The sequence below is a fragment of the Suncus etruscus genome, chromosome 3 (assembly GCF_024139225.1).
Source record: "Suncus etruscus isolate mSunEtr1 chromosome 3, mSunEtr1.pri.cur, whole genome shotgun sequence".
NCBI lineage: Eukaryota > Metazoa > Chordata > Mammalia > Eulipotyphla > Soricidae > Suncus > Suncus etruscus.
The window spans coordinates 91,017,839-91,041,878 of NC_064850.1; the positions used below are offsets into that span (position 1 = coordinate 91,017,839).

A 24,040-nucleotide genomic window follows, 5' to 3' on the forward strand; every position below is an offset into this window, starting at 1 on the left:
TACTCCAAAGAGTACTCCCAAAACCCAGGCGACTCAGCAACAGTCTGCATGCAGGGCAGATCGCTCTGCATTTAATGATATGCTGAAACTAGAGGATGCTCCACATCAGCCTGACATCAACGAAAGAAATGCACAGAATCCAGAGTCTTTAAATATAAAATTCTGATACCAACTATAGCTAAAGTGTGAAAAAGTTTCACCGGGACCTTGAGAATGACTGGAGTTGGATAGACTGGTATGCCTGGAACCCAGAGTCTGTCTTATGCCAATAAACTTCTGGGGTGAGGCCTTTTTGTAATCAGGTCAAGGATTTTTTTTTCATTTTCTCCATTTTTCTGGACCTATGCAAACATTGGCGATTGCCACTATCACACCTTTACTATATTGTTTTACTCTTATCCTTTAAGGAAAAAAATACAACTTACTGAACTTCAAAACAAATTACTGTAGTAGAATGCCTGTCTCGAATACAGGCAGGGGATGGGAAGGGGGAAAGGGGGTAATGTTGCACTGGTGAAGGGGGTGTTCTGGTTATGACTGTAACCCAAATATGACCATGTTACTTAAATAAAAAAATATATTTAATAAAAAAAGCTGGAGTGGCCATACTAATATCAGATGATGCAAACTTTATACTTAGGAAAGTTGTAAGGGACAAAGATGGACATTTTGTATTAATCAAGGGATACATACAGCAGGAAGAAATCACTCTCCTAAACATATATGCACCGAATGAGGGGCCAGCAAAATATTTAATAAAATTGTTGACAAATCTGAAAAATAATATCAATAACAACACAATAATTGTGGGAGACATCAGCATGGCATTGTCAACACTTGACAGGTCAACCAGACTGAAACCCAACAAGAATATACTAGACCTGAAAAGAGAAATGGAAGAAAGAGGCCTAGTAAATATATACAGGACACTCCACCCCCAGAAGCCTGGATACACATTCTTCTCTTATGTACATGGGACAATCTCCAAGATAGACTACATGCTAGCACATAAAACATACCTCCATAATATCAAGAGGATAGAAATTTTGCAGGCTACTTTCGCTAACCACAAGGCCCTGAAATTATATGTGAACTACAAAGGGACACAGAAGAAAAACTTTAATACCTGGAAATTAAACAGCCTAATACTGAATAACCAGTGGGTCCGAGATAAAATCAAAAAGGAAATCAAACCTTCCTAAAAACAAATGACAATGGAGACACAAACTATCAGAACCTATGGGACACAGCAAAAGTGGTACTGAGAGGAAAATTTATAGTTTTGCAAGCACACACCAGGAAAGAAGAAGGGGCATTCTTGAATAGCCTAATGATGCAGCTCATAGAATTAGAAAGTACTCAACAAAAGGACCCAAAAATAGGGAGTCAGAAGGAAATAACAAAGCTGAGAGCAGAAATAAATGAAGTGGAAACCCAAAAACAATCCAAAAGATCAACGAAAGCAGAAGTTGGTTCTTTGAAAAAATAAAGAAGATTGATAGACCACTGGCAAAACTAACAAAAAAAGAGAGAGAAAGAAACTTGATAACTCATATTAGGAATGAAAAAGGAGAGATCACTACTGATATGGTAGAGATTGAAAGGGTAATCAGAAACTACTTTGAGAAACTCTATGCCACTAAAAATGAAAACCTGGAAGAAATGAATAAATTTTTGGACTCTTATAATCGTCCATGGTTGAATGAAGAGGATGTAGTATATCTGTTTTTTTTTCCAGGTCACACCCATTAGATGCTCAGGGGTTATTCCTGGCTAAGCACTCAGAAATTGCCCCTGGCTTGGGGGGACCATATGGGACCCCATGGGATCGAACCGCGGTCCTTCCTTGGCTAGCACTTGCAAGGCAGACACCTTGCCTCTAGTGCCACCTCACTGGCCCCAGAATGTAGCATATCTAAACACACCCATCACTATTGAGGAAATTAAGACAGTAATCAAATGTCTGCCCAAAAACAAAAGCCCAGGCCCATATGGATTTACTAATGAATTCTTTTAAACCTTTCAAAAGGAACTACTACCAATCCTGGCAAGACTCTTTCATGAAATCGAAAAAACAGGAACACTTCCAAATAGCTCTTATGAAGCCAACATCACCTTGATACCTAAACCAGACAGAGATGCTACCAAAAAAGAAAATTACAGACCAATAACGCTGATGAATACAGATGCAAAGATCCTCAACAAAATCCTGGCAAATAGATTCAATGTCTCATTAAGAAGATCATCCACTAATATCAAGTAGTGTTTCATCCTAGGAATGCAAGGCTGGTTTAACATCTGTAAATCTATCAACATAATACACAACATCAACAACAAGAAAAATAAAAATCACATGATCATATCAATAGACGCAGATAAAGCATTTGATAAGGTCCAACACCCATACTTGATCAAAACTCTCAGCAAGATGGGAATAGAAGGAATCTTTCTCAATATAGTTAAGGCCATCTACCACAAGCCAGAGGCAAATATTGTCCTCAATGGAGAAAAAATGAAAGCCTTTCCTCTAAATTCTGGCACAAGACATGGCTGTCCTCTCTCACCACTCCTATTCAACATAGCACTGGAAGTCCTTGCTATAGCGCTTAGGCAAGAAAAAAGATATCAAGGGAATCCAGATAGGAAAGGAAGAAGTCAAGCTCTCGCTGTTTGCAGATGACATGATACTCTACTTAGAAAACCCCAAAGTCTCTACAAAAAAGCTTCTAGAAACAAAAGACTCACATAGCAAGGTGGCAGGCTACAAAGTTAACACACAAAAATCAATGGCCTTTCTATACACCAATAGTAATAAGGAAGAAATGGACATTAAGAAAACAACCCCATTCACAATAGTGCCACACAAACTCAAATATCTTGGAATCAACTTGACTAAAAATGTGAAGGACCTATACAAAGAAAACTATAAAACTCTGCTCCAAGAAATAAGAGAGGGCACGCAGAAATGGAAGCACATACCCTGCTCATAGATTGGCAGGATTAACATCATTAAAATGGCAATACTCCTCAAAGCATTGTACAGATTTAATTTGATCCCTCTAAAGATACCCATGACATTCTTCAAAGAAGTGGATCAGGCACTTTTGAAATTCATTTGGAACAATAAACACCCTAGAATAGCTAAAGAAATCATTGGGAAAAAGAATATGGGAGGAATTACTTTCCCCAACTTTAAACTGTACTACAAAGCAATAGTTATCAAAACAGCAATGGTGGGGCCGGGCGGTGGCGCTGGAGATAAGGTGCCTGCCTTGCCTGCGCTAGCTTAGGACGGACCGCGGTTCGATCCCCCGGCGCCCCATATGGTCCCCCAAGAAGCCAGGAGCAACTTCTGAGCGCATAGCCAGGAGAACCCCTGAGCGTCACAGGGTGTGGCCCAAAAACCAAAAAAAAAAAAAAAAAAAAAAAAAACAGCAATGGTATTGGAATAAAGACAGGTCCTCAGATCAGTGGAATAGGGTTGGATACTCAGAGAATGTTCCCCAGACATACAATCACCTAATTTTTGATAAAGGAGCAAGAAATCCTAAATGGAGCAAAGAAAGCCTCTTCAACAAGTGGAGTTGGCTCAAATGGCTAGCCACTTGCAAAAAATTGAACTTAGACTCCCAACTAACATCATGTATGAAGGTTAAATCCAAATGGATGAAAGACCTCGATATCAGACCCTAAACCATAAGATATATAGAACAACACATAAGTAAAACACTCCAGGACATTGAGACTAAAGGCATCTTCTAAGAGGAAACTGCACTCTCCAAGCAAGTGAAAGCAGAGATTAACAGATGGAAATATATTAAACTGAGAAGCTTCTGCACCTCAAAAGAAATAGTGCCCAGGATACAAGAGCCACCCACTGAGTGGGAGAAACTATTCACCCAATACCCATCAGATAAGGGGCTAATCTCCAAAATTTACAAGGCACTGACAGAACTTTATAAGAAAAAAACATCTAATCCCATCAAAAAATGGGGAGAAGAAATGGACAGACACTTTGACAAAGAAGAAATACAAATGGCCAAAAGGCACATGACAAAATGCTCCACATCACTAATCATCAGGGAAATGCAAATAAAAACAACTATGAGGTACCACCTCACACCCCAGAGATTGGCACACATCACAAAGAATGAGAACAAGCAGTGTTGGCAGGGATGTGGAAAGGAACTCTTATCCACTGCTGGTGGGAATGCCGTCTAGTTCAACCTTTATGGAAAGCGATATGGAGATTCCTCCAAAAACTGGAAATCGAGCTCCCATACGACCCAGCTATACCATTCCTAGGAATATACCCTAGGAACACAAAAATACAATACAAAAATCCCTTCCTTACACCTATATTCATTGCAGCACTATTTACTATAGCAAGACTCTGGAAACAGCCAAGATACCCTTCAACAGATGAATGGCTAAAGAAACTGTGGTACATATACACAATGGAATATTATGCAGCTGTCAGGAGAGATAAAGTCATGAAATTTTCCTATTCATGGATGTACATGGAATCTATTATGCTGAGTGAAATAAGTCAGAGAGAGAGAAAGACACAGAATGGTATCACTCATCTATGGGTTTTAAGAAAAATGAAAGACATTCTTGCAATAATAACTTTCAGGCACAAAAGAGAAAAGAGCTGGAAGTTACAGCTCACCTCATGAAGCTCACCACAAACAGGGATTAGTTTAGTTAGAGAAATAACTTCGTTTTGAACTATCTTAATAATGAGAATGTATGAGGAAAATAGAAAACCTGTCTAGAGTACAGGCGGGGGTTGGGTGGGGAGGAGGGAGATTTGGGACATTGGTGATGGGAATATTGCACTGGTGATGGGTGATATTCTTTACATGACTGAAAACCAAACACAGTCATGTATGTAATAAAGTTGTTTAAAAAAATGTTAAAAATCTCTGATCTAAAGCAAGATTTCTGAGAAGTCTCATGGTTCTACTGGGATCACTAGATAATGAATGGACAAGTCTCCATTTCAATCCATGCTCTTAGATCCCCTTTCTATTATACCTCACACTCCTTTAAGAAGTAGACTGACATAGTCATCAAATTTACTCAAGATTCAGGTATCACACTGAGGATAGTCATGTCCCAAACACATTGAAGTGATGTGGAATTGATTCTCCAGTCTGGGTTTGGGAACCTAGAGGTCTGTCCCCAAGAGCCTGGTAATCTAAATTGCTCTGCTCAGGCCTCAGGCTCCACCAGGGTCCACCAGCTGGTATGGCCTCCATGCCACATCAACCCTGCTTTCCTGCTCCATACTCTAAACAGTGGGCAACTGTGTTCACACCAGGAAAGGGGCTGATCTGAGGGATTCTAGTGAGTCTGACATTTGGATATTCTGTCACCACTGTCACAGTCAGGTGGACTGTAAGTCCCTAGCAACTCACAGATTAGATGACTGCACTTTCCAAATACTAAGGCATCACCTCTCTGTATTCCAGTCCTACCAGCCACCCAGTTTCACTTAGTGATGCAGCCAAAAAGGATAGTCCAGGGCCCAGGAGCAGGCAGGGATTAATAAACCAGGGGTTCCAGAAAAATCTCAGGACAAAGGAAGGAGGAAAAAAGGAGAAATCCCAAGGGTGGTGCCCTCACAGCTTTCTGTCTGGGGCCTGGTAGGCAAAAGTACTTGAACTTCCTGATGTACTGGGAGGCCACCAAGAGTGGGGCAACATACAATGTGTAAGAAGCCAGAAGCATGAGTCCATGTTGGCATGATATCCCCTGGCCACTCCTGGGACACAGATACTGACATGGCATTTATAGGGAGAAAAGGTCAGGCCAGACATGATCACCCCATTAGGTAGTAGATTTGGAATCCAAAATCCAAACCAGGTCTGTCTGACTCCCACATATCTACATGGCAGCCCCAAGTGAGAGCAGTCCAGAGTGCATCCAGCTCCATCCCAGGCTGATTCTGCCAGTCACAGTGTCCCTCAGGGGACACTTCATCCCAGCAGGCAGGACAGCAAATACCCAGGAGAGAGATACACATGCCCAACAGCACCCAGGAGATGCACTGGCCCTTCTGTACTAGGCCTGGAGCTCAGCTCTGATGAGGGCATTTGCCAGTCCCTGTGTCCTGCTTGAGTCCAGTCTGTAGCAGGTTTTCTGAGTCACTTCCAGGACTTCCTGCCATGCTCTATAGGGCAGGAGAGCAGTCAAAAGCTCAGGCACTCTGATGACACCCCCAGGAGAAGGGTTGCTTTTGCCTGCACCATCATAGACCTTTTTAGGTCCCCAAAGATCACTAAAGATGAGAACAGACAACCATAAGCCAATATGGGCACTGCCCAACCACAGTAGCTCAAGCTGGGAAGTTATCTAGAGTCCCAGCGGTCCTCAGTTTTTAAACAGGGGGCCAGTTCACTGTCCCTCGAACCATTGGAGGACCGGACTATAGTAAAAGCTAAAACTATGAACAAATTCCTATGCACACTGCATATATTTTATTTTTAAATGAAGAAACAAAATGGGAACAAATACAATATGTGACCCAAGAACCGTAGTTTGAGGACCACTGATCTAGATAGTGACTAAAGCAAAGACCAGCTTGGGTTTGCATCTCAGAACTGACACCTGCCCTCTGTTTCATCCTGACTGGAAACGACTCTCTCTTCTTCAATTTTAATACTCTGAAACTGTAGGATACCACCACCCTATCTAACCCCCTGCAGGGAGCTCATGAGTAAATACACTTCACTCATCAAGGTCTGGTCACAGATGTCGTTAAGTACATGGTTTTTTAAATACCTGCATTTGTCCTCAGTGATGCAAGTACGATCCTTCTAAAATGTCTGCACCCTTTTCTGCTCTGGAAAGCACAGCACCATAGCTTCTCAGAGCAGTAGGCGCTGTGGCTCTTCTGGTTAAAGGGAGCTTTGCAGACCCTTTGTAAGGGCTCCTTGCAAGCCCTTTCAGTTTACTTTCTTGCTCTATTGTAGGTGTAGTGATGCTGAAGTGTGGCTGGATGCTTTAAAAACATATCAGAACTATTGCTGGGTATTTCAAAGTTGGTTGACTCCAACTTGAACTATTGTAATGAGACTACAACGAAAAGTGGTGTGCATATGTCCTTTTTGAATGAATCTGTTTCTGTCCTGGAGATAGAAACCCAAAAGTAGAATTGCTGAGCCATATGGCAGCTCAATTCTGAGTTTACTGAAAATCCTCCATACTGTTTCTGTAGGGGTTGAATCTGACAACATTCCAAACAGCAGTGAATGAGTTCTTTATCAGAATGGAAAGAGTTCCAAAGTGGCACCCTTAGAGCAGATGGCCCATAAATTCCCCCCATTCATCTGTCTCCTCACTGACCTCACTCCCCAGCCAAGGCACTTAGTTACCATCTCAGGAAGACAGGAGAGGTGCACAGGCTGAGCCTGGGAGTCAGAACCACCTTCCAATCACCTGTACTTGCCTCCTAAGATGTCACCCACCTTATTTACTAATTTAGTCTCAAAATGATTTGACTTTTGCTAAAAATTAATCTAGAGATAAATATCTCCCCAGTGAGACTTTCAAAGAATGGGCATTCTAATACTAGCCAGCTTGGTATGGAGGCCAGATTTAAACTCACTTCTGGAGCAGACAAAGCTGATGTGGAGTTTCTCCAGCCTGCCAGCAAGTTTTCCCTCCTGTAGGGGAGAGTGAGTTTGTGAATTCCTCAGTTACCTGTCTTGTATGAGGTGGGAAGTCAGAGCAGCCCATGCATGAACACCCAGGTCTTTGGGCATGAAGATAAACCACTGCGAGAGGACAGTTGCCCAGGGATACACACAGGGTGAGGAAGATGAACACAGTCTGCTGCTGGACAGGAATCAGTGAGAACTGACAGGGATGGAGTAAATCGGGGGTCTGAAAGAGGCAGGAGTACCTGGGAGACCAGTGCAAGAGTGGAATAGAGCAACTTCCGGGTGCAGGATTGAGACTGTGCTCTTGGCAGGATACAAGTGGCCCAGGCTGTATGCTTGAGAAGAGAGCAGAGGGGCACATGACTGGTGATATGTGGGAGCTGATGTGTCCTGCTTGAGCCTAACAGTCCATGCTGGAAGCTTTTCCAGTGAAAGAAAAGGCACTTTGTAGGGGTTCACATGGGGCTAGTGTGAACAAGTCTAGCCCTGAGGACAAAAGTAGCACCCAAATCAGGAATCCCCAGGAGATTATGCCAGAGAACTTTATGTAGACTTTTCTGACTGAAGCAAAGCCACAGAGATCTCTAACTTGCATGAGTTGCCTCTCCCAGTGGAATTGTAAATGAAGCCTTAATCTGCTGATCTGTTTCTTTTCTCTCACCCAGACTCAGAGTTTAAGTTCCAATTTCCTGATGCTGCTAAGAAACAACCAGTAGACAATCAGTGCACAACCTCAGTTGAATGCAGCCAGGAACCAGTTTTGAGAGGAATCGGGAATCATCTCCTCCAGAAAAGCACAGGCAAAGAGAGCTTTCCAGTGACCTGGTGAACTGTGCCGCAAGACACAATCAGGATGCCTGCATCCATTCCTCCCGCCCTCCTCACTCTATGCTGTCCAAGCGCTTAGATCCCATTTAGGGTACCAGATAAGACACAGGAATGGAGGAGGTGGTCACAAGGCCCCAATGCAACTGCTTGCACAACTGCTGCCACCCAGCTCTCCTGGACCTCCCGCCTCTCACTGGTTCTATGAACCCCAGCTTATCCCACCTTTGCTGCCTGCAAAGAAGAAACTTCCAGGTAGACTCAACAGCCACCTAGATCCCATCGCATGGTTATAGTGGCTGGGCTGAGAGTTGGAAGAACCTTCCACTTGAAGCCAAAACTCACAGCAGACCTCATCATTGACCACATGGCCAGAGATCCCTGTGTAAAAGCAACCAGAAGGGAATGTTCCTGGGAGGTAAAAGGGCAACCACGTAATGAAAAGTGACAGGAGAGGGTCATGGGAAGTCCCAAAGGCGTGCAAAGGGACATGTCCACCAGTGTCTTCCCTGGCTCCTCCCCTCCAGTGCAACATACACATTCATGTGAAGACACACAGACATGTGTAAATGCCCAGACAGAAGGCTTCTGCTGGTGCTCTCTGAGGTGACAGAAAAGACAGGAAGCCAGTGTCCCAGTGAAATCTGAGTAGCAAGTGGAGAAAAAGGAGAGATGAGGAGACCAAAAGGAGGTCTTGCTCTCTAGGGCTAAGACTGTTAAACCTCCAATTCTCTCTTCCCAGGGGTAACTCAGGAGACTAGGTATTGCCTCCACACCAAACTCAAGAAAAGCCTAGATTCTTATCAGGTACCCTAGACCCCTCAGAGCCACCCACATGTGACCAGAGCCATTCCCTTCTGAGTGGGGACACTAGGCAATGACACTGATGGGAAGAGGAATTCCAACCAAGTGACAGGGCCAGAAAAATCCCCACATGAAATCCCCCCAACAGGACATGTCACAGGAAACACACACATTTTTTCTTCTCTTCTCTTCTCTTCTCTTCTCTTCTCTTCTCTTTCTTCTCCTCCTCCTTCTTCTCTCTCTCTCTCTCTCTCTCTCTCCCCCCCACCCCCTCCCTTCTGGCAATGGCACTGATTGGTAAGGGGAATTCCAACCAAGTGACAGGACCAGACAAATCCCCACATGAAATCCCCCTCAACAAGGACATGTCACAGGAGGCACACACACACACACTCTCTCTCTCATTCTCTCTCATTCTCTCTCTCTCCCCCCTTCTCTCTCCCCACCCACCCACAAGTATCCAGGAGGCCCGTTGCAATAAGTACACATACAGCTATGGGCCAGAAACAAAATGGGCACAGGCACACCCCAAAACTCAGACAGCAGACTGTGTCCTATTATATTTATTGAAACCTTGGCTGAGCATGAACACAGATCAGAACCCCCTTCCACAGCCCGGTCAGCCAACAGGGCAGGAACACAGGGGCAAGTCTGTTTTCCCGCTATAAACAACATTATTAAAAAAAATAAACTTTACAATAATACTTTTTCGCTCATCTGTCAGGTATTTTGATCATTTTGTTTCTTAAAAAAGGAAATAAAGGGGAAAGCACGTGATATATGTATATGAATGTGTATATACATATATGCTGAGGAGCCTTGTTATGTACATATAGGGGTGTACATCTCCGAAACGAGGGGACAGCAGTGAAGGAGAGAGACAGGGAAAGGGGAAGAGACATCTGAGGTGGGAGCCTGTGCGTGTCTGTGCTGTCCCTCTCAACAGCCCCTTCCCACAATGGAACACCCCCAAATGGACCCAGAGAAACCGAAGAGACCACAAGGATCTTTTCACTTTGCCCCAAGGGAAGAGGCAGCATCTGGAGGTGGTGCCCAAGCTGCGTTCCCTTCCCCATAGGGGATCTCCTAGGTGGCTGAGCTCCCAAACCTCCCCCCACTGGCCCAGATCCCACCCATGTTAGTCAGGGGATGAACACTGAGCCCCCTGACTCAGCCAGACACAGACCCTCCTGGGGCAGAGGAGGAGGACAGCAGAAGTTCCCTCTTAAAGGGGTCCAGAAGATGCTAAAGGCAGAGGCCATGCGGTTCCATAGCCCTGCACTCTGCTGGACTTGCCAGAAGCCTGAGAAGGAATGGCCAGGGATCTAAATCAGCAGTGTAGCTGTCCTGCCCAAGCCACTTCAGGCACAACCTCCATTCCCCATAGCTGTAGGGGTTTCATCCAGGACTCTTATCAGCAGGGTCCAGAGACAAAAACACCAAGGAGAAATTGAAGGGTGTTTCTAGAGCCTTCTGACTGCCTCCTCAACATGTGACTTTCTGGCCAGATCTCAGGGCCAGCTCTTGGGTGGACCTGCCTGCTAGTCTGCTTGGTTTAGAAAAAACTTCTCCAGAGAAGAAACCTAGGAGGAGACAGTTTTGAAGACAAGGTAGGAAAAAAACTTTTTTTTGCAAGGTATGTATGTCTGTGTATATTTCCATATTGTCAGGAGTTTCCATTTCTTGTCCACGCAGATTCCAGAAAACTCCGTCACAGGTCCCAGAGCCTACAAGGCGAGCTTCAGCATTAGGAGAGCCACAGCAGTCAACGCAGCCGATGGTTGGACCCTGAGGTGGCCTAAGTTCGGTCTGATCACCTTGTTACTCCCTGGGATGGTGTTGGTTGTGAGCTGTAGCCCAGTCAAGAGAGGCAGAAACAAAGACAAAAATCATGCAAGTCAACAGGGCTATGGCCAAGCTGAAAGAAGGCCCTGGGGGACATTCCATGCAAAGGGCAAAGCCAGGCCTGGACCTGGGCTGAGTTCTGCTAAATGGGAAGCTGGGCAGAAGTCCCCAGGACAGCAGTCCCCAGGACAATCCTCCTTAGGACTGGCACTGCCAAGGTAGGAGTACACAGAACTCTAAGAAGTAAAGAAAGCCCCATTCCTAATATATGAGTTCTTCCTGCACATCTGGCTCTTGGCTCCTGCAAACTCTTACTCACTTCCCTCTCAGCTAACAAGCCTATTCCATGCATGGTCTAGCATTCCTAGTCCTGGGGCGCTCCTTTGAAGATGCAGAGACCTTTTCTGCCCTCCCCCCACACCCCGATCCCAAAGCAGGGACAGGGCAGGGGGCTCCGCTCAAATAATCCCTTTTCTCTTGTGACCCAAGCCCAGGGCTCTGTGTACCCATCTTCCTCCCCAGCAGAGCATATGGATACATACCCCATACTCCCACCCCAGACTGACATCCTGAAATATCTAACCCAAGTCCTTACTCACCTCTGTGAAGCACAAGCTAAACTCTTTGGAGTTATTGGCCTTCAGCTCCTGCTCCTGTAAAGGAGAAAGTGCAGCTCAGGATAGTCACAGTTGTTCACAGTTGGGAAGAGCACAGACACCCCATGCCCTGCCCGTACCATGGTACCAGGCATAAGGGAGGAGCATTGGTTCCATCACATGCAGCACAAGGACACCTGGCACCAGGCAACACCCTCAGCACTGTGTCTCCTGGGAGCTGCAGATGGTGCCAATGCTGCTTTCCAACTATAGCACAATAGTCAGAAAACAGCTACACGCTGTTCCAGACACAGTGCTACTCTCAAGAAGGCGGGGACTGCCTGTGTTTCCTCACGTTGAGCAGGGTCCAACCCAGGAAATGTCTTTCTAGTCACATGCATGAATGGATGAATATGTCAGTGAATTAATGTATGCATGCCACAGATCAGAATGGCACTCAGTGTCAGCTCCCACAAAAGGAGGAACTCTGGAGGGAGACATCAGTCATCAGGACCAGGTGTTGACCGCACCACCCTTAACAGGTATGTGGAGTCAGTACCACATGAAGTTTAACTTGGTGATGACTCAGGGGTCTCAAACTCCAGGCTGACCACTTGGATGCAAACGTAGAGGACATGGATGGAGAAAGTGGTCCTTTGTGCACATCATAGTGATCCATGAGAACCAGATAAAGGACCTGGTGTTTCTTTCCTTGCCTCAGGTGACCTCAATTTCCCAAAGCACTTGTGGAAAAGCTCTGGCCACTAGATGCCAATGGGAAACCCAAGAAGTGCAGTCTAAATCACTAGTCTTGGCCAAGAGTATAATAATCCCTGGGCCTTCACAGGCAATCAACTGCCCAAGGCATCTGGTCAGCTAAACAAGGCCCCAGCTGTCCCACTGCAGTCCCCGCCAGGAGCAGAGCAGAGCCACTGCCACATGGAGCTGTGGCTGTGTGCAGAGTGAGTTTGATCAGAAGGAAACAAGGAAAAGTCTGTTCAGGACCACAGCACTCGGGCTCCAGGGAACAAGATCCAACCATGACATGCCTCCCCTCCCATCCCAAAACAAGAGCATGTGCAGCTTCCACAAAATCTTTGGGGGCCTCTGCCTACTCCTTCTCAAAGGTTGTGCCATCACCACTGTCTTCTATCTGAATGCCCCTCCAATTACCTCCCCCAAGAAACTACTTGTTCCTGAAGCCAGGCTCCTGAGACACCATGTCCCATTCCCTTAGCCCCTATGACCCAGATGCTCCAGAACATCTCAGTATCTATGTTTTCTTCCAGGGGCCCCATCCCCATAGCACTTACTAATTTAGGTAACTCACAAGCAACCCCTGTGACTGTGAGATCAGCCCTGCTTTCATGTGCTCCATATGTTGGAGTTACACACAAAGTTGCTCTTTACTTGAAAATCAGTAAAGTTCTTGAAAAACCTAAAGACGACCTCTCAGTCTGTTCATACAAAAAGCCTCTTGTATAACGTGGGCCATACCTGCTAGCTCTTGGTGGTAGTTTCCAGGTTAACCACACAAGGAGAAGCCCACAAAGTTAGTACTAGGCCCAGAGAAAAAATAGATCTGAGGATGTCCCCTAAGAGAGAGAAAGGAGGCCCAGAACTCTCAGTATCCTCTGTCAAAAGGAGCACCCACCAGAGACAAGGGGACAGTAACAGGAGAGTGAAGAAGACACAGCAAGGATGCACATGCAGTCCATTGTCATAGAGCCCACAATTACTGAGCCCATAGTCATAGAACCCATTTACAGAACCCACAGTCATTAAGTCAACAGTCATGGAGCCCATAGACATGAGTTCATAATCATGGAGCCTTGTGGTCGTGGCATCCAGTGATGGAGCCCATTCATGGAGTCATCAGTCAGAGCCCATGATCATACAGTCATGGATCCCATAGTCATAGAGTCCATAATCATGGAACCCAGAGTCATAGATCTCACAGTCACTGAGTCTGTACTCAAGAGTCCACAGGTATGGAGCCAATGTCATATATCTCACAGTCATTGAGCTCACAGAAATGGGAACCAGCATCATGGAGCCTACCAGCCCGCACTCACCCAAACACTATCTTTTCCCATAGGGCTCTAAGGAAATTTGGGGACCAGAGTGGGGCTGCAAGTTGGAACAAGGATAAGAGAAATCCAGGAGCTGCCCATTCACCAGAAAGTAAAGTACTGAATACCTTCCTAACCTACAGAAAGCATAGGGCAGACAGGAAAAGCTGCAGAAACCAACCCCCCAGACAAACCTGGAACTCCATACCCAGTCTTGCCATACAAACAAAAAGGGGGTGGCCATCACTGATCTTTCCTGCAAGGGGCACATGGGGATATATGTAGAGAAAATACCAACCACCTAATGCCAAGCCCCAGCCTTCCTCAAAGGAAATTCTAATCCTCTGGTTCACCAAGCAATAAAAAAATAAAAGCAATAAAAGTTCTGGAGCCACCTTAATGAGAAGTATTCTCAGTCACCTCCATACCAGAAGAAACAGACCACATTTTCCCAAGTTCTCAGTCTGTCCCCTGATGAAAAACTCCAAGGATGCCCTTAGTATCTGCCTTCTCACCTTTCCTGGACTAGGGTAGCAATAAGGGTGTTGCTGGGTTTGAGTCTGAACCTCTCATACGTGGAGGCAAGGACTAAAACCACTGTGAGCCCTAAAAATTGGAAGACCCCTATGCAGGGACTCCAGGACCCCAATATCAAGAGAGTGAATAAAAAGTATGACTGTTCTTCCAAAAGTGTCCCTCAGCAAGTGAAAGGTTATTATCTCCTCCTGCCTGCTTTGGGCTCCATCTCCCATCCACTCCCTAGCAGGCTCCCTTGGAAACCTTCCTGTGTTCTCCGCAAACCTCCACAGTACCCTTCAGCTCTCCAGGGTCCTGTGCCATATTTGAACTTCCAGATTCAGTGTCACTGTTTGTCTACTCCTACACACACCTCCCCTCCTCCATGCCTTGCACCCCGCCCCCAGGTTCAAACCTGTTTTCTTATCTCCCACCACCTCCCTGTCAAAAGGATCTCCTGTGTTCCTGCCCCCAGTCCTTCATCCCAGCACCACCACTCATTGATGTCAGATATTCCCTTGGTCACTCTCCATTGCCACTTGTATTGTCCAGGGCATCCACAACTCACTCCATTTCGCTTGCCAGCTTCTCCCACCTTCCATCACGGCATGCCAGTGCTCTGCACTCTCCAGGCATCTCAGTCTTTACTGTTTCAGGCCACACTGATTGTGGAAAGCCAGACAGTCATTAAGGGAGCTTTGCCTTAGTGATGAGTGATACACACAAATGAGAGAATCCATGTTTCAACCTTCCTATGAGCTCAGGGATGGCTTCAAGGCTGAAGCTCATGCCTGGCATTCATTCTGTTGCCATCAATGAACCACCACACTGGGTACCACTGAAGAACCTGGGCCCCAGAAGCACTGAGAAGGTCCTAAAATGTATATCAGTACTTTATTCAAAAGGGTGGCCCTACATTTGCAGGGCAGAGCCTCTTTGTCTTTCCCTGAATTCCCATGCCCATACCACCTTAATTCCATCTCTCCCCAAACTCACTTCTCTCCATTTTTCCAAGCTGAGCAGCAGTATGTAGCTGAACTACAATGCTTCTACTTTATCTTATTTCAGCCCATTCCTGGGAGCACAGAGCATTGCTAACATTGTGAGCAAGCCTCTACCTACACAGGATCTAAAGCATGTGTATACATGTATCTGCATATATGTGTGTATACTTGTATTAAAAACACATTATGTACACTAACAGGGCCAAGGAGAAAGATTGGGGATACCACAGACTCATCTCCATTCCAGAGTACCACATAGGCGGAACTGCCAGACAGGACATATGAGCAAGAATTGGAAAGACTAAAGGACACCAGACAATACAAGGCTCTCCAAGTGGATGCACTGCAGGAATCTTCGGTGGAGACCCCATGAGACTGAACAACCAGAACCTATGGCATGACAGCCACAGGTCAGAGGTCACACATAGAGACTTCCCAAGTAGGCAGCCTACAGTCTCAAGATAACCACCACTGCCACAAAGCTCCACAGAGACCTCCCTGGCAGTGGGGAAGATGCTGACAGTGAAGTAGGAAAGACACATCTCCAGACTACAAAAGGATCTATGGTAAAGCAGCACAGAACCTCACAAGTAGTGGAGAAAGATTGTAACTCTGAAGTCCCAATCAGTACTAACCCTTTATATAATCTTTAAGGAAATACTTAGGATGTTTAATGGGACAGACTGCCAATATATTAAATCACAAGAAAATATGATTACAAAATGAGAAAACTATAAACAGAAATGACAAAAGTAAAAAACTTGGTAAGCAAAATGGTCACCGAAAGTAACAACTAGCAAATTAAAAACTGCTGAGGACAGAATCACTGAGCTCAAAGATGAAGAGCATAAAACCTCCAGGCAATAACAGTAAATGGAAAAGGCCTTCAAATAAATGAATAGCTAACAAGAGAACATTAGGATGAATAAAGAGGAAAAATATAAGAATCACTGGGGTCCCAGAGGGCCAATAAGACAATTGGTGATGGGAATGTTGCACTGGTGAAGGCGGGAGTTCTTTACATGGCTGAAACCCAACTATAATCATATGTGTAATCAAGGTGTTTAATAAAGATATTAATTTAAAAAATAACAATCCCTATCAAGAAGCAATAGTCAAAGATATCATTACAGAGAAGTTCCCAGAGCTGAATAGTGCAAGCAGCCACATGTGAAGGCCTGAAGAGTACCAACTAAAAGAAACCTAATAAAAAGTCCCTGAAGAGTACCCACTAAAAGAGACCTAAATAAAAAGGCCCCAAGAGGGGCCAGAGTGGTGGCGCAGAGGTTGACCAGGACGAACCGCAGTTCAATCCCCATCATCCCATGTTGTCCCCCAAGCCAGGAGTGATTTCTGTGTGCATAGTCAGGAGTAACCCCTGAGTATCACTGGGTGTGACCCAAAAACAAAACAAAACAAAAAAAGTCCCAAAGACTTATCCTAATGAGAATGATGAAAACTATTTCAGAATACATGAAGCAGAAAGATCAAAAAGGGAAATTATATACATAAGAGCTCCCTTACAATTTCCAACAGATTTACCAATGTAAACCATCTGAAACCTAGGAGAGTGGTGAAATATAGTGAAAAAAATTACTGAAATAAATGTTTCATCAAGAAGACTTTAGCCAAGCTGTTTAAAGAAACAAACACAATCTCAGGATCTTTATAGACTTGAAACCATCTTTACAAGAACTACTTTAAGATAAGGTGAACCCCACAAACACAGAAAAGATGGCACAGAAGTACATGACAATTATCTCTCTTAATGTCAATGGAATAAACACACCAATTAAAAGACACAGTGTCGGGCCCGGAGAGATAGCACAGCGGTGTTTGCCTTGCAAGCAGTCAATCCAGGACCAAAGGTGGTTGGTTTGAATCCCAGTGTACCATATGGTCCCCCGTGCCTGCCAGGAGCTATTTCTGAGCAGACAGTCAGGAGTAACACCTGAGCAGCGCCGGGTGTGGCCCAAAAACCAAAAAAAAAAAAAAAAGACACAGTGTCAAGATGGGTTAAAAAACTGAACCCAACATTCTTCTGCCTGCAAGAAACATTAGAACAGTCAAAAACTCAAAGTCAACTATTAAAAGACAATTATTCAAACAAGCATCACCCTCAAAAAGACTGAGGTGGCCATACTAAGATTATATGACATAGATTTCAAGTTTAAAAAAGTTATAAGAGGGGCCAGAGTGATAGCGCAATAATAGGGTGTTTGCCTTGTATGAAGCTGATCCAGGATGGACCTCAGTTCGATCCCTGGAGTCCCATATGGTCTCCCAAACCAGGAGCGACTTCTGAACACATAGCCAGGAGTAATCTCTTACCATCACCAGGTGTGGCCCAAAAACAAAAAAAAATAAAATAAAATAAAAAGTTTATGGGGCCAGAGTAGCAGCGCAGTAGTAGGGGCATTTGCCTTGCATGTGGCTGACTTAGGACAGAGCAATTTGATCCCCTGGCATCCCATATGGTCTCCCAAACCAGAAGCAATTTCTGAGTGCATAGACAGGAGTAACCCCTGAGCATCACCAGGTGTGGCCCAAAGACCAAAAAAAATTTTTTTTAAATAAAAAGGTTATAAGAGACCACAAAGGTCATTTCTTAGGCTGTACATCATTTTCACATACATCATGAAGAATTTATACCCCTAAACATATATATACCTAGTGAGGGACTAGCAAAATACTTAAAACATCTACTAATAGACTTGAAGATAACAAGACAATAGTAGTAGGAAATTTTAGCTCCACTCTATCACCTCTCAATAGATCAACTAGACTAAATAAAGTTCAGTAAGGAAATACTGACTTTGAAGCAAGACATGGAAGAGAGGGACTTAGCAGATAAATGATAGATTGATAGATAGATAGATAGATAGATAGATAGATAGATAGATAGATAGATAGATAGATAGATAGATAGAGAGAGAGAGAGAGAGAGAGAGATTTTCATCCTCAAAAAGCCAAATTCACATTTTTCTTTACTATACATGAGACATTCTCTTACTATACATGGGACATTTTGCTGGGATACAAAATACACCTTCAAAAAGTCTCTTAAGAGGATAGAAATCATACAAATCGGGGCCGGAGCGGTGGCACAAGCTGTAAGGCATCTGCCTTGCAGGCACTAGCCTAGGATGGACTGTGGTTCTATCCCCATATGGTCCCCCAAGCCAGGAACGATTTCCGAGCACATAGCCAGGAGTAATCCCTGAGCATCACCAGGTGTGGCCACCCCAAAAAAAACCAAAAAAATCATATTAATTATCCTGGCATACCATGATGCACTAAAAATAGAAGTTAATCACAAATGGAAATAGATTAACAGAGCAAATGTCTTGAAACTAAATAGTTCATTACTGAACAACTAGTGAGTCAGAGAAGAAATTAAAAAAAATCAAAAGATTTCTGGGAACAAATGCTAATAAGGATAAAAATTACCAGAACTGGGGCTGGAGCAGTAGCGCAAGCAGTAGGGCATTGCCTTGCATGCGGCCAACCTAGAATGAACCGCGGTTCAATCCCGTCATCCCATATGTTCCCCGAGCCAGGCGAGATTTCTGAGCTCATAGCCAGGAGTAACCCCTGAGAGTCACCGGGTGTGGCCCAAAAACCAGAAAGAAAAAAATAAAAAAATTACCAGAACCTCTTGAACATAGCAAAAACAATGTTGAGAGAAAAGTTCTTAGCTATGCATCATAAAAGAAGAAAAGGCCATATAAGTGGTCTTAACACAACTTAAACTGAAAAATGCCCAACAAAAGGAAAGCAGGTAGGAATAAGAAATTAGTGAAACAAAGCAGAAATTAATGATTGAAAATCAAAAAATATATACAAAAGATTAATAAAACTAAGAGCTGGTTCTTTGAAAATATAAATAAGAAATAATATAAATATTATGTGTATATATTTATATATAACATAAACATAAAATAAGAAAAATATAAATAGTACATGACAAACCACTAGCAAGATTCACAAAGAAAGAGAAAAGTCCCTGATAAATTGAATCAGAAACAGAAAGGGGGACATCACAACTGACACCACAGAAATTCAAAGATCATCAGATTACTCGAAGAACAGCTGTGTCGTGAAACAAGAGAATCTGGAACATCTGAGAAGACCTATCCCTTCAAAAAAAAATCAACATAGTAAACAAAAAAACTTGCACTACCCAAGTGCAAGTCCAGATGGATTCACTAGTGAGTTTTCTCAAACCTTTAAAGAAGATCTACTGCCAATCCTTTTCAGGATTTTCCCAGAAACTGAAGAAACAAAAACAGTTTCTTTTCAGAGGAAAAGCAGGCAGCCTCTGACCACCCTCCCATACTTCCAGAAGCTCTGGCAGCCAGTCACTAGTCTGACAGCTGTTGCTATGTCAGCCACAGAACCTGGAATTTCTGAAGTACTTCACCACATATGTATCTACATTATATCTCCTAATTTTTCAATACTGACACCCCAGTAGGAACACATGAAAATAGACCTCTAAGTAGCATGGAAGCCATCCAAGGTTAAACAAACAAAATTAACAGAATGACCAGCTAGCAATAAAAAGCTTAGTAAATATTCAATTACTTGGGGCCGGAGAGATAGCATGGAGGTAAGGCGTTTGCCTCTCATGCAGGAGGTCATCGGTTCGAATCCCGGCGTCCCATATATGGTCCTCCCGTGCCTGCCAGGAGCAACTTCTGAGCCTGGAGCCAGGAATAACCCCTGAGCACTGCCGGGTGTGACCCAAAAACCACAAAAAAAAAAAAAAAAAAAAAAAATATTCAATTACTTTATAACCCCATTGTGAAATATAATCATTTTCACATATTACCTTTTGCTAAAGTTTTTATAATTTCATTACCACTTAGTTGCAAACAATCAATATAAAGTAAATTATTTCATGCTTGCCAAGGGGACAGGCTTGGGTGGGTGGGACTATGGGGACAATGGTGGAGGGAATTTTATACTGGTGGTAGGATTGGTGTTGGAACATGGAATGCCAGAAACAAATGTCTTATAAGAAACTATGTAAACCATGGTGTTCAAATAAACTAATAAAAATATTTTAATGAAAAAGAAAATTGTATGCTAAAGAGGCAAGATGAGGACAGGAGGGAAACTGGGGAAATCAACGGTGGGAAATGAACACTGGTGAATGGATGGATATTGGAACATAGTATGATTGCAACTCAACCATCAACCATTTTAACTCTACCTTATGGTGATTTAATAAGAAAATAATTTTTAAAGGGACAACAGACAGTACATACAGACAGTGCATGTAACCTCTCTGGGGTTCATGCAGGCAAGGCAGGTACAGGGTCCTTCCCCTACAGTGAGGAGTAAAGGTATTAAGATAGTGGAACCCTGGGGCCGGGCGGTGGCGCTGGAGGTAAGGTGCCTGCCTTGCCTGCGCTAGCCTGGGACGGACCGCGGTTCGATCCCCCGGCATCCCATATGGTCCCCCAAGAAGCCAGGAGCAACTTCTGAGCACATAGCCAGGAGTAACCCCTGAGCGTCACCGGTGTGGCCCAAAAACCAAAAAAAAAAAAAAAAAAAAAAAGATAGTGGAACCCTGTGGTGTGCACACTTCCCTCTCTGCCAGATAGCTAACCCTGGTGGTGAAGTCATCTGGGTAGGCATATCTGGCCCCAAGAACACCCTGTCAAGCAGCCTCCACAGCCCCTGGAGTATGCCTCAGTTTCTCTGGGCACTTTCATGCACATCAGCCTCCACAAAGATAGCACACGAACTCTGGGAGTCACCCCAGCAGGTCAACAGACAAGCTGGTAGGGTCAGGGTGCTGATCAGTCCCTTCCACCAACTGCTAAGGGAAAGAGATGTGGCTGACCCTAGGGCCTGTGAAGAGGCTGTTCCCATAGACGGAATCCGGGAGAGGTCATTAGTGCTACAGAGTCAGTCTCTCCCCAAAAGCATTGGAATACTGAAGAGAACATATGCACACACCAGAGCATGGTCACCCTACAGGTGCCCATCCTGATCAAGTTGTCATCTTAACCTGAAACTGAACTGGTGACTGTGTTTGCCCAGCTTGTGCCAGGAAGCCATGCAGGTATAACTGGTATAAGAAGAAAACAGCCTCTTATACACACTGGTATATGGGTGATACAGCTCCTCACCCAAGTCTAAGAGTGACCTAATAAGGAGCAACATGCTTAGAAGTACCTCTGGAGAAATTTGACACAAGGGTTCTTGGAAGTCCTGATGCAGGAGAACCCACAGAGCATGACACTCAGCAGGTCATCGAGTCTGACCCCCAGCAGTCAGTGGCTGCACCCACAGCACAATGAGTGATGCCAGTCTCAGGCTGATATAGATCCTCCTTGCACTTTGAATGCCCACTTTATTCTCTTAGCTTTATTGAAATTTTAATTAACTATCAAACTACATAAGTAAGTATACAATGAACCAATAGAAGTGCAAGATGAACCATAAGAATATACAGAAGGGGACCAGAGTGATATACAGCAAATAGGGCATTTGTCTTGCATGTGGCCAGCCCAGATTCGAACCCCAGCATCCCAGAGTTCTCCCGAGACTGCCAAGAGTGATTTCTGAGCACAGAGACAAGAGGACTGCCTGAGCGCTGCTGAGTGTGGCCCAAAAACCTAAAAACTCAAAGAAAAAAATAGAATACACGAGCAATCAATAAATCAACAGATCTGGAACCATTACTTCACACCTTCACCTTTCCCTCTGGGGTGAAAACACCAAAGGCCTGCCCTTTTAGCAAATCTCAGGTACATGATATTGTCACCTACAGTCATCTGCATTCCAGATTTCTCTTACTCATCTCACATGAGTGCCCAGTGACTACCCACTGTTGCTTCACTCTCTACCTCCCCTACAGCTGTTCCCCCTAAAATTATACTTCAGTCCAGCCTTCCTGTCAATATAACTCCTCTGAAACACCGTTCATAACCATACTGTCCTTCTCTTGTGCACTCACTGTTGGTCTGCACTAGGTGTGTGTGTGTGCGCGCGCACATGCGCACGCGTGTGCGAAGATATACCTAACTAGAACTAGAACAAGCCTTCTAAAAATAAAGGTTATGAATATAGATAGTAAAAAAGCAACAAATGGCCTCAGGCAATAGAACTAGAGTTGGTTCAAAGAGCTGAAATTCCCTGAAGGTGGGAAGTAGTAGACAGGAGGGGTCTTTAGGAAATTGGGCAAATTGGTAGTAGCTGTGATGCTGGAGAAATATATGCATAAGATTATTATTAATAGAAATGTAATGCACATAAATAAAAATAGAGGGGAGCTACTATAACAATTGCTGTAAAAGTTTGAGGGTAGATCAGCAGAAAAGTCATGTGGAGAGCTCATTGATAGGCCTCCATATGCCACAAGAGCCCTTCATGGCTCAGATCAGAGTCTATCAGATGCTTAATGAATTGTCTGACTTTCCACAAGACCACAGGACTACAAACATGCAGACTTCTGTCAGCCTCATACACTAATGCCTTACTAGCATCTCATAGAAAACTTGGCACACATTAGACACAGGATGCATGAATGGGCAGGTGAAAAGTAGATGGTTAGATGGATACATGGATGAATGAATGAATGAATGAAAGGTAGATGGGAAGATGGATAAGGATGGAGTAAGGAGTTGGTGTGTTGGTGAATTGATGAAAGATGGGGAGTTGATGAGCTGGTGTCTGGGTAAGTGAGATGGATGGGTGGGTAGATAGAGAGGGAGACAGAGGGCAGATAGGAAGATAGGTGGTTGGGTTGATAGAAGGGTTGAGGTAGTAAATGGATAAATGGAAGGATGGCCTAATGGATGGACAGGCATATAGGTGGATGGACAGACAAATGACCATCATAGGTATTAGAGTCAGAGATCTGAAATCTCACTGTACATTAACCAGTCATGTCCGTGGTGTGGCATGGCTCTCTGAGTAGGTGTGTGGACAAGAGGTACACAGCTCATTACATGAGGCAGGTAGACAATTCACAGCACACTAGCTGGCAGGTAGTGGCCATTCCATCTCTGGTGATCTCATGGTTCCAGTTCCAGCCTGTGACAGAGCAGAGACTTGCAAGGTAGGTAGCCTTGTGAACGAACATATGAAAAATGCTCCCCATCTGTTCTCCCCTGGCTCTAGGGTTCCCCTTCAGAGGAAGGAATGTGCAGGCCCCTTTCCCAGGCTATGTCCCATTACCTGGACAGATGTGCAAGTGGTGATGACACTGGTACCCAGACTGGTGCTGTCACTGAGGTCATCTGGCAGAGAGGGCATCTTCTCCAACCGAGGGGCCTGTGTGGCCTGGAAGGAAGGGCTTTTAGGGGACAGGTTCACATCGGTGCCATTGCCAAAGGCCTGGATGGCATTTCCTGTGGGAGAGAGCAGAAAAAGTAAACAGGGAACTTGATGGTCACTTCTGTTCCTTACCATCCCATCAATTGGCCAGAAACAAAGGAGGATAAATGGCATGTCCGGGATAATTTGACTGAAGCTCCCCTTTATACACCCTTGAGAGATAGGGGCAGGCAGCACCCTCACTATCACCTTGTCCTGTCCTGTTTATGCCTCATTCCCCCTTAGAAAGTGCCCTCATCACAGGTTCTCCCCTCTCTCAAAGGCTCTCTCAGAGGCTTCTAAGTCCCCCCACTGGTACTCCAGAACCCCTACTCAGTCCCACTCCTTCTCATAAATCATGCCCTTACAGTGGC

General features: G+C 44.5%; 1 protein-coding gene across 1 annotated transcript in view; it reads right to left on the minus strand.

Annotated features, from left to right (window-relative positions):
* Positions 1-9,847: 9,847 nt before the first annotated feature.
* The window catches only part of GFRA2 (GDNF family receptor alpha 2), a 77,085-nt gene continuing 62,892 nt past the window's right edge, over positions 9,848-24,040 (minus strand). The window contains exons 7-9 of the mRNA XM_049770705.1: positions 23,529-23,701; positions 11,744-11,797; positions 9,848-11,149 (exon numbers count right to left, since the gene is read on the minus strand). Coding sequence (XP_049626662.1) covers positions 11,027-11,149; positions 11,744-11,797; positions 23,529-23,701 — 350 coding nt within the window. The 3' untranslated portion in view covers positions 9,848-11,026. The remainder of the gene's footprint in view (positions 11,150-11,743; positions 11,798-23,528; positions 23,702-24,040) is intronic.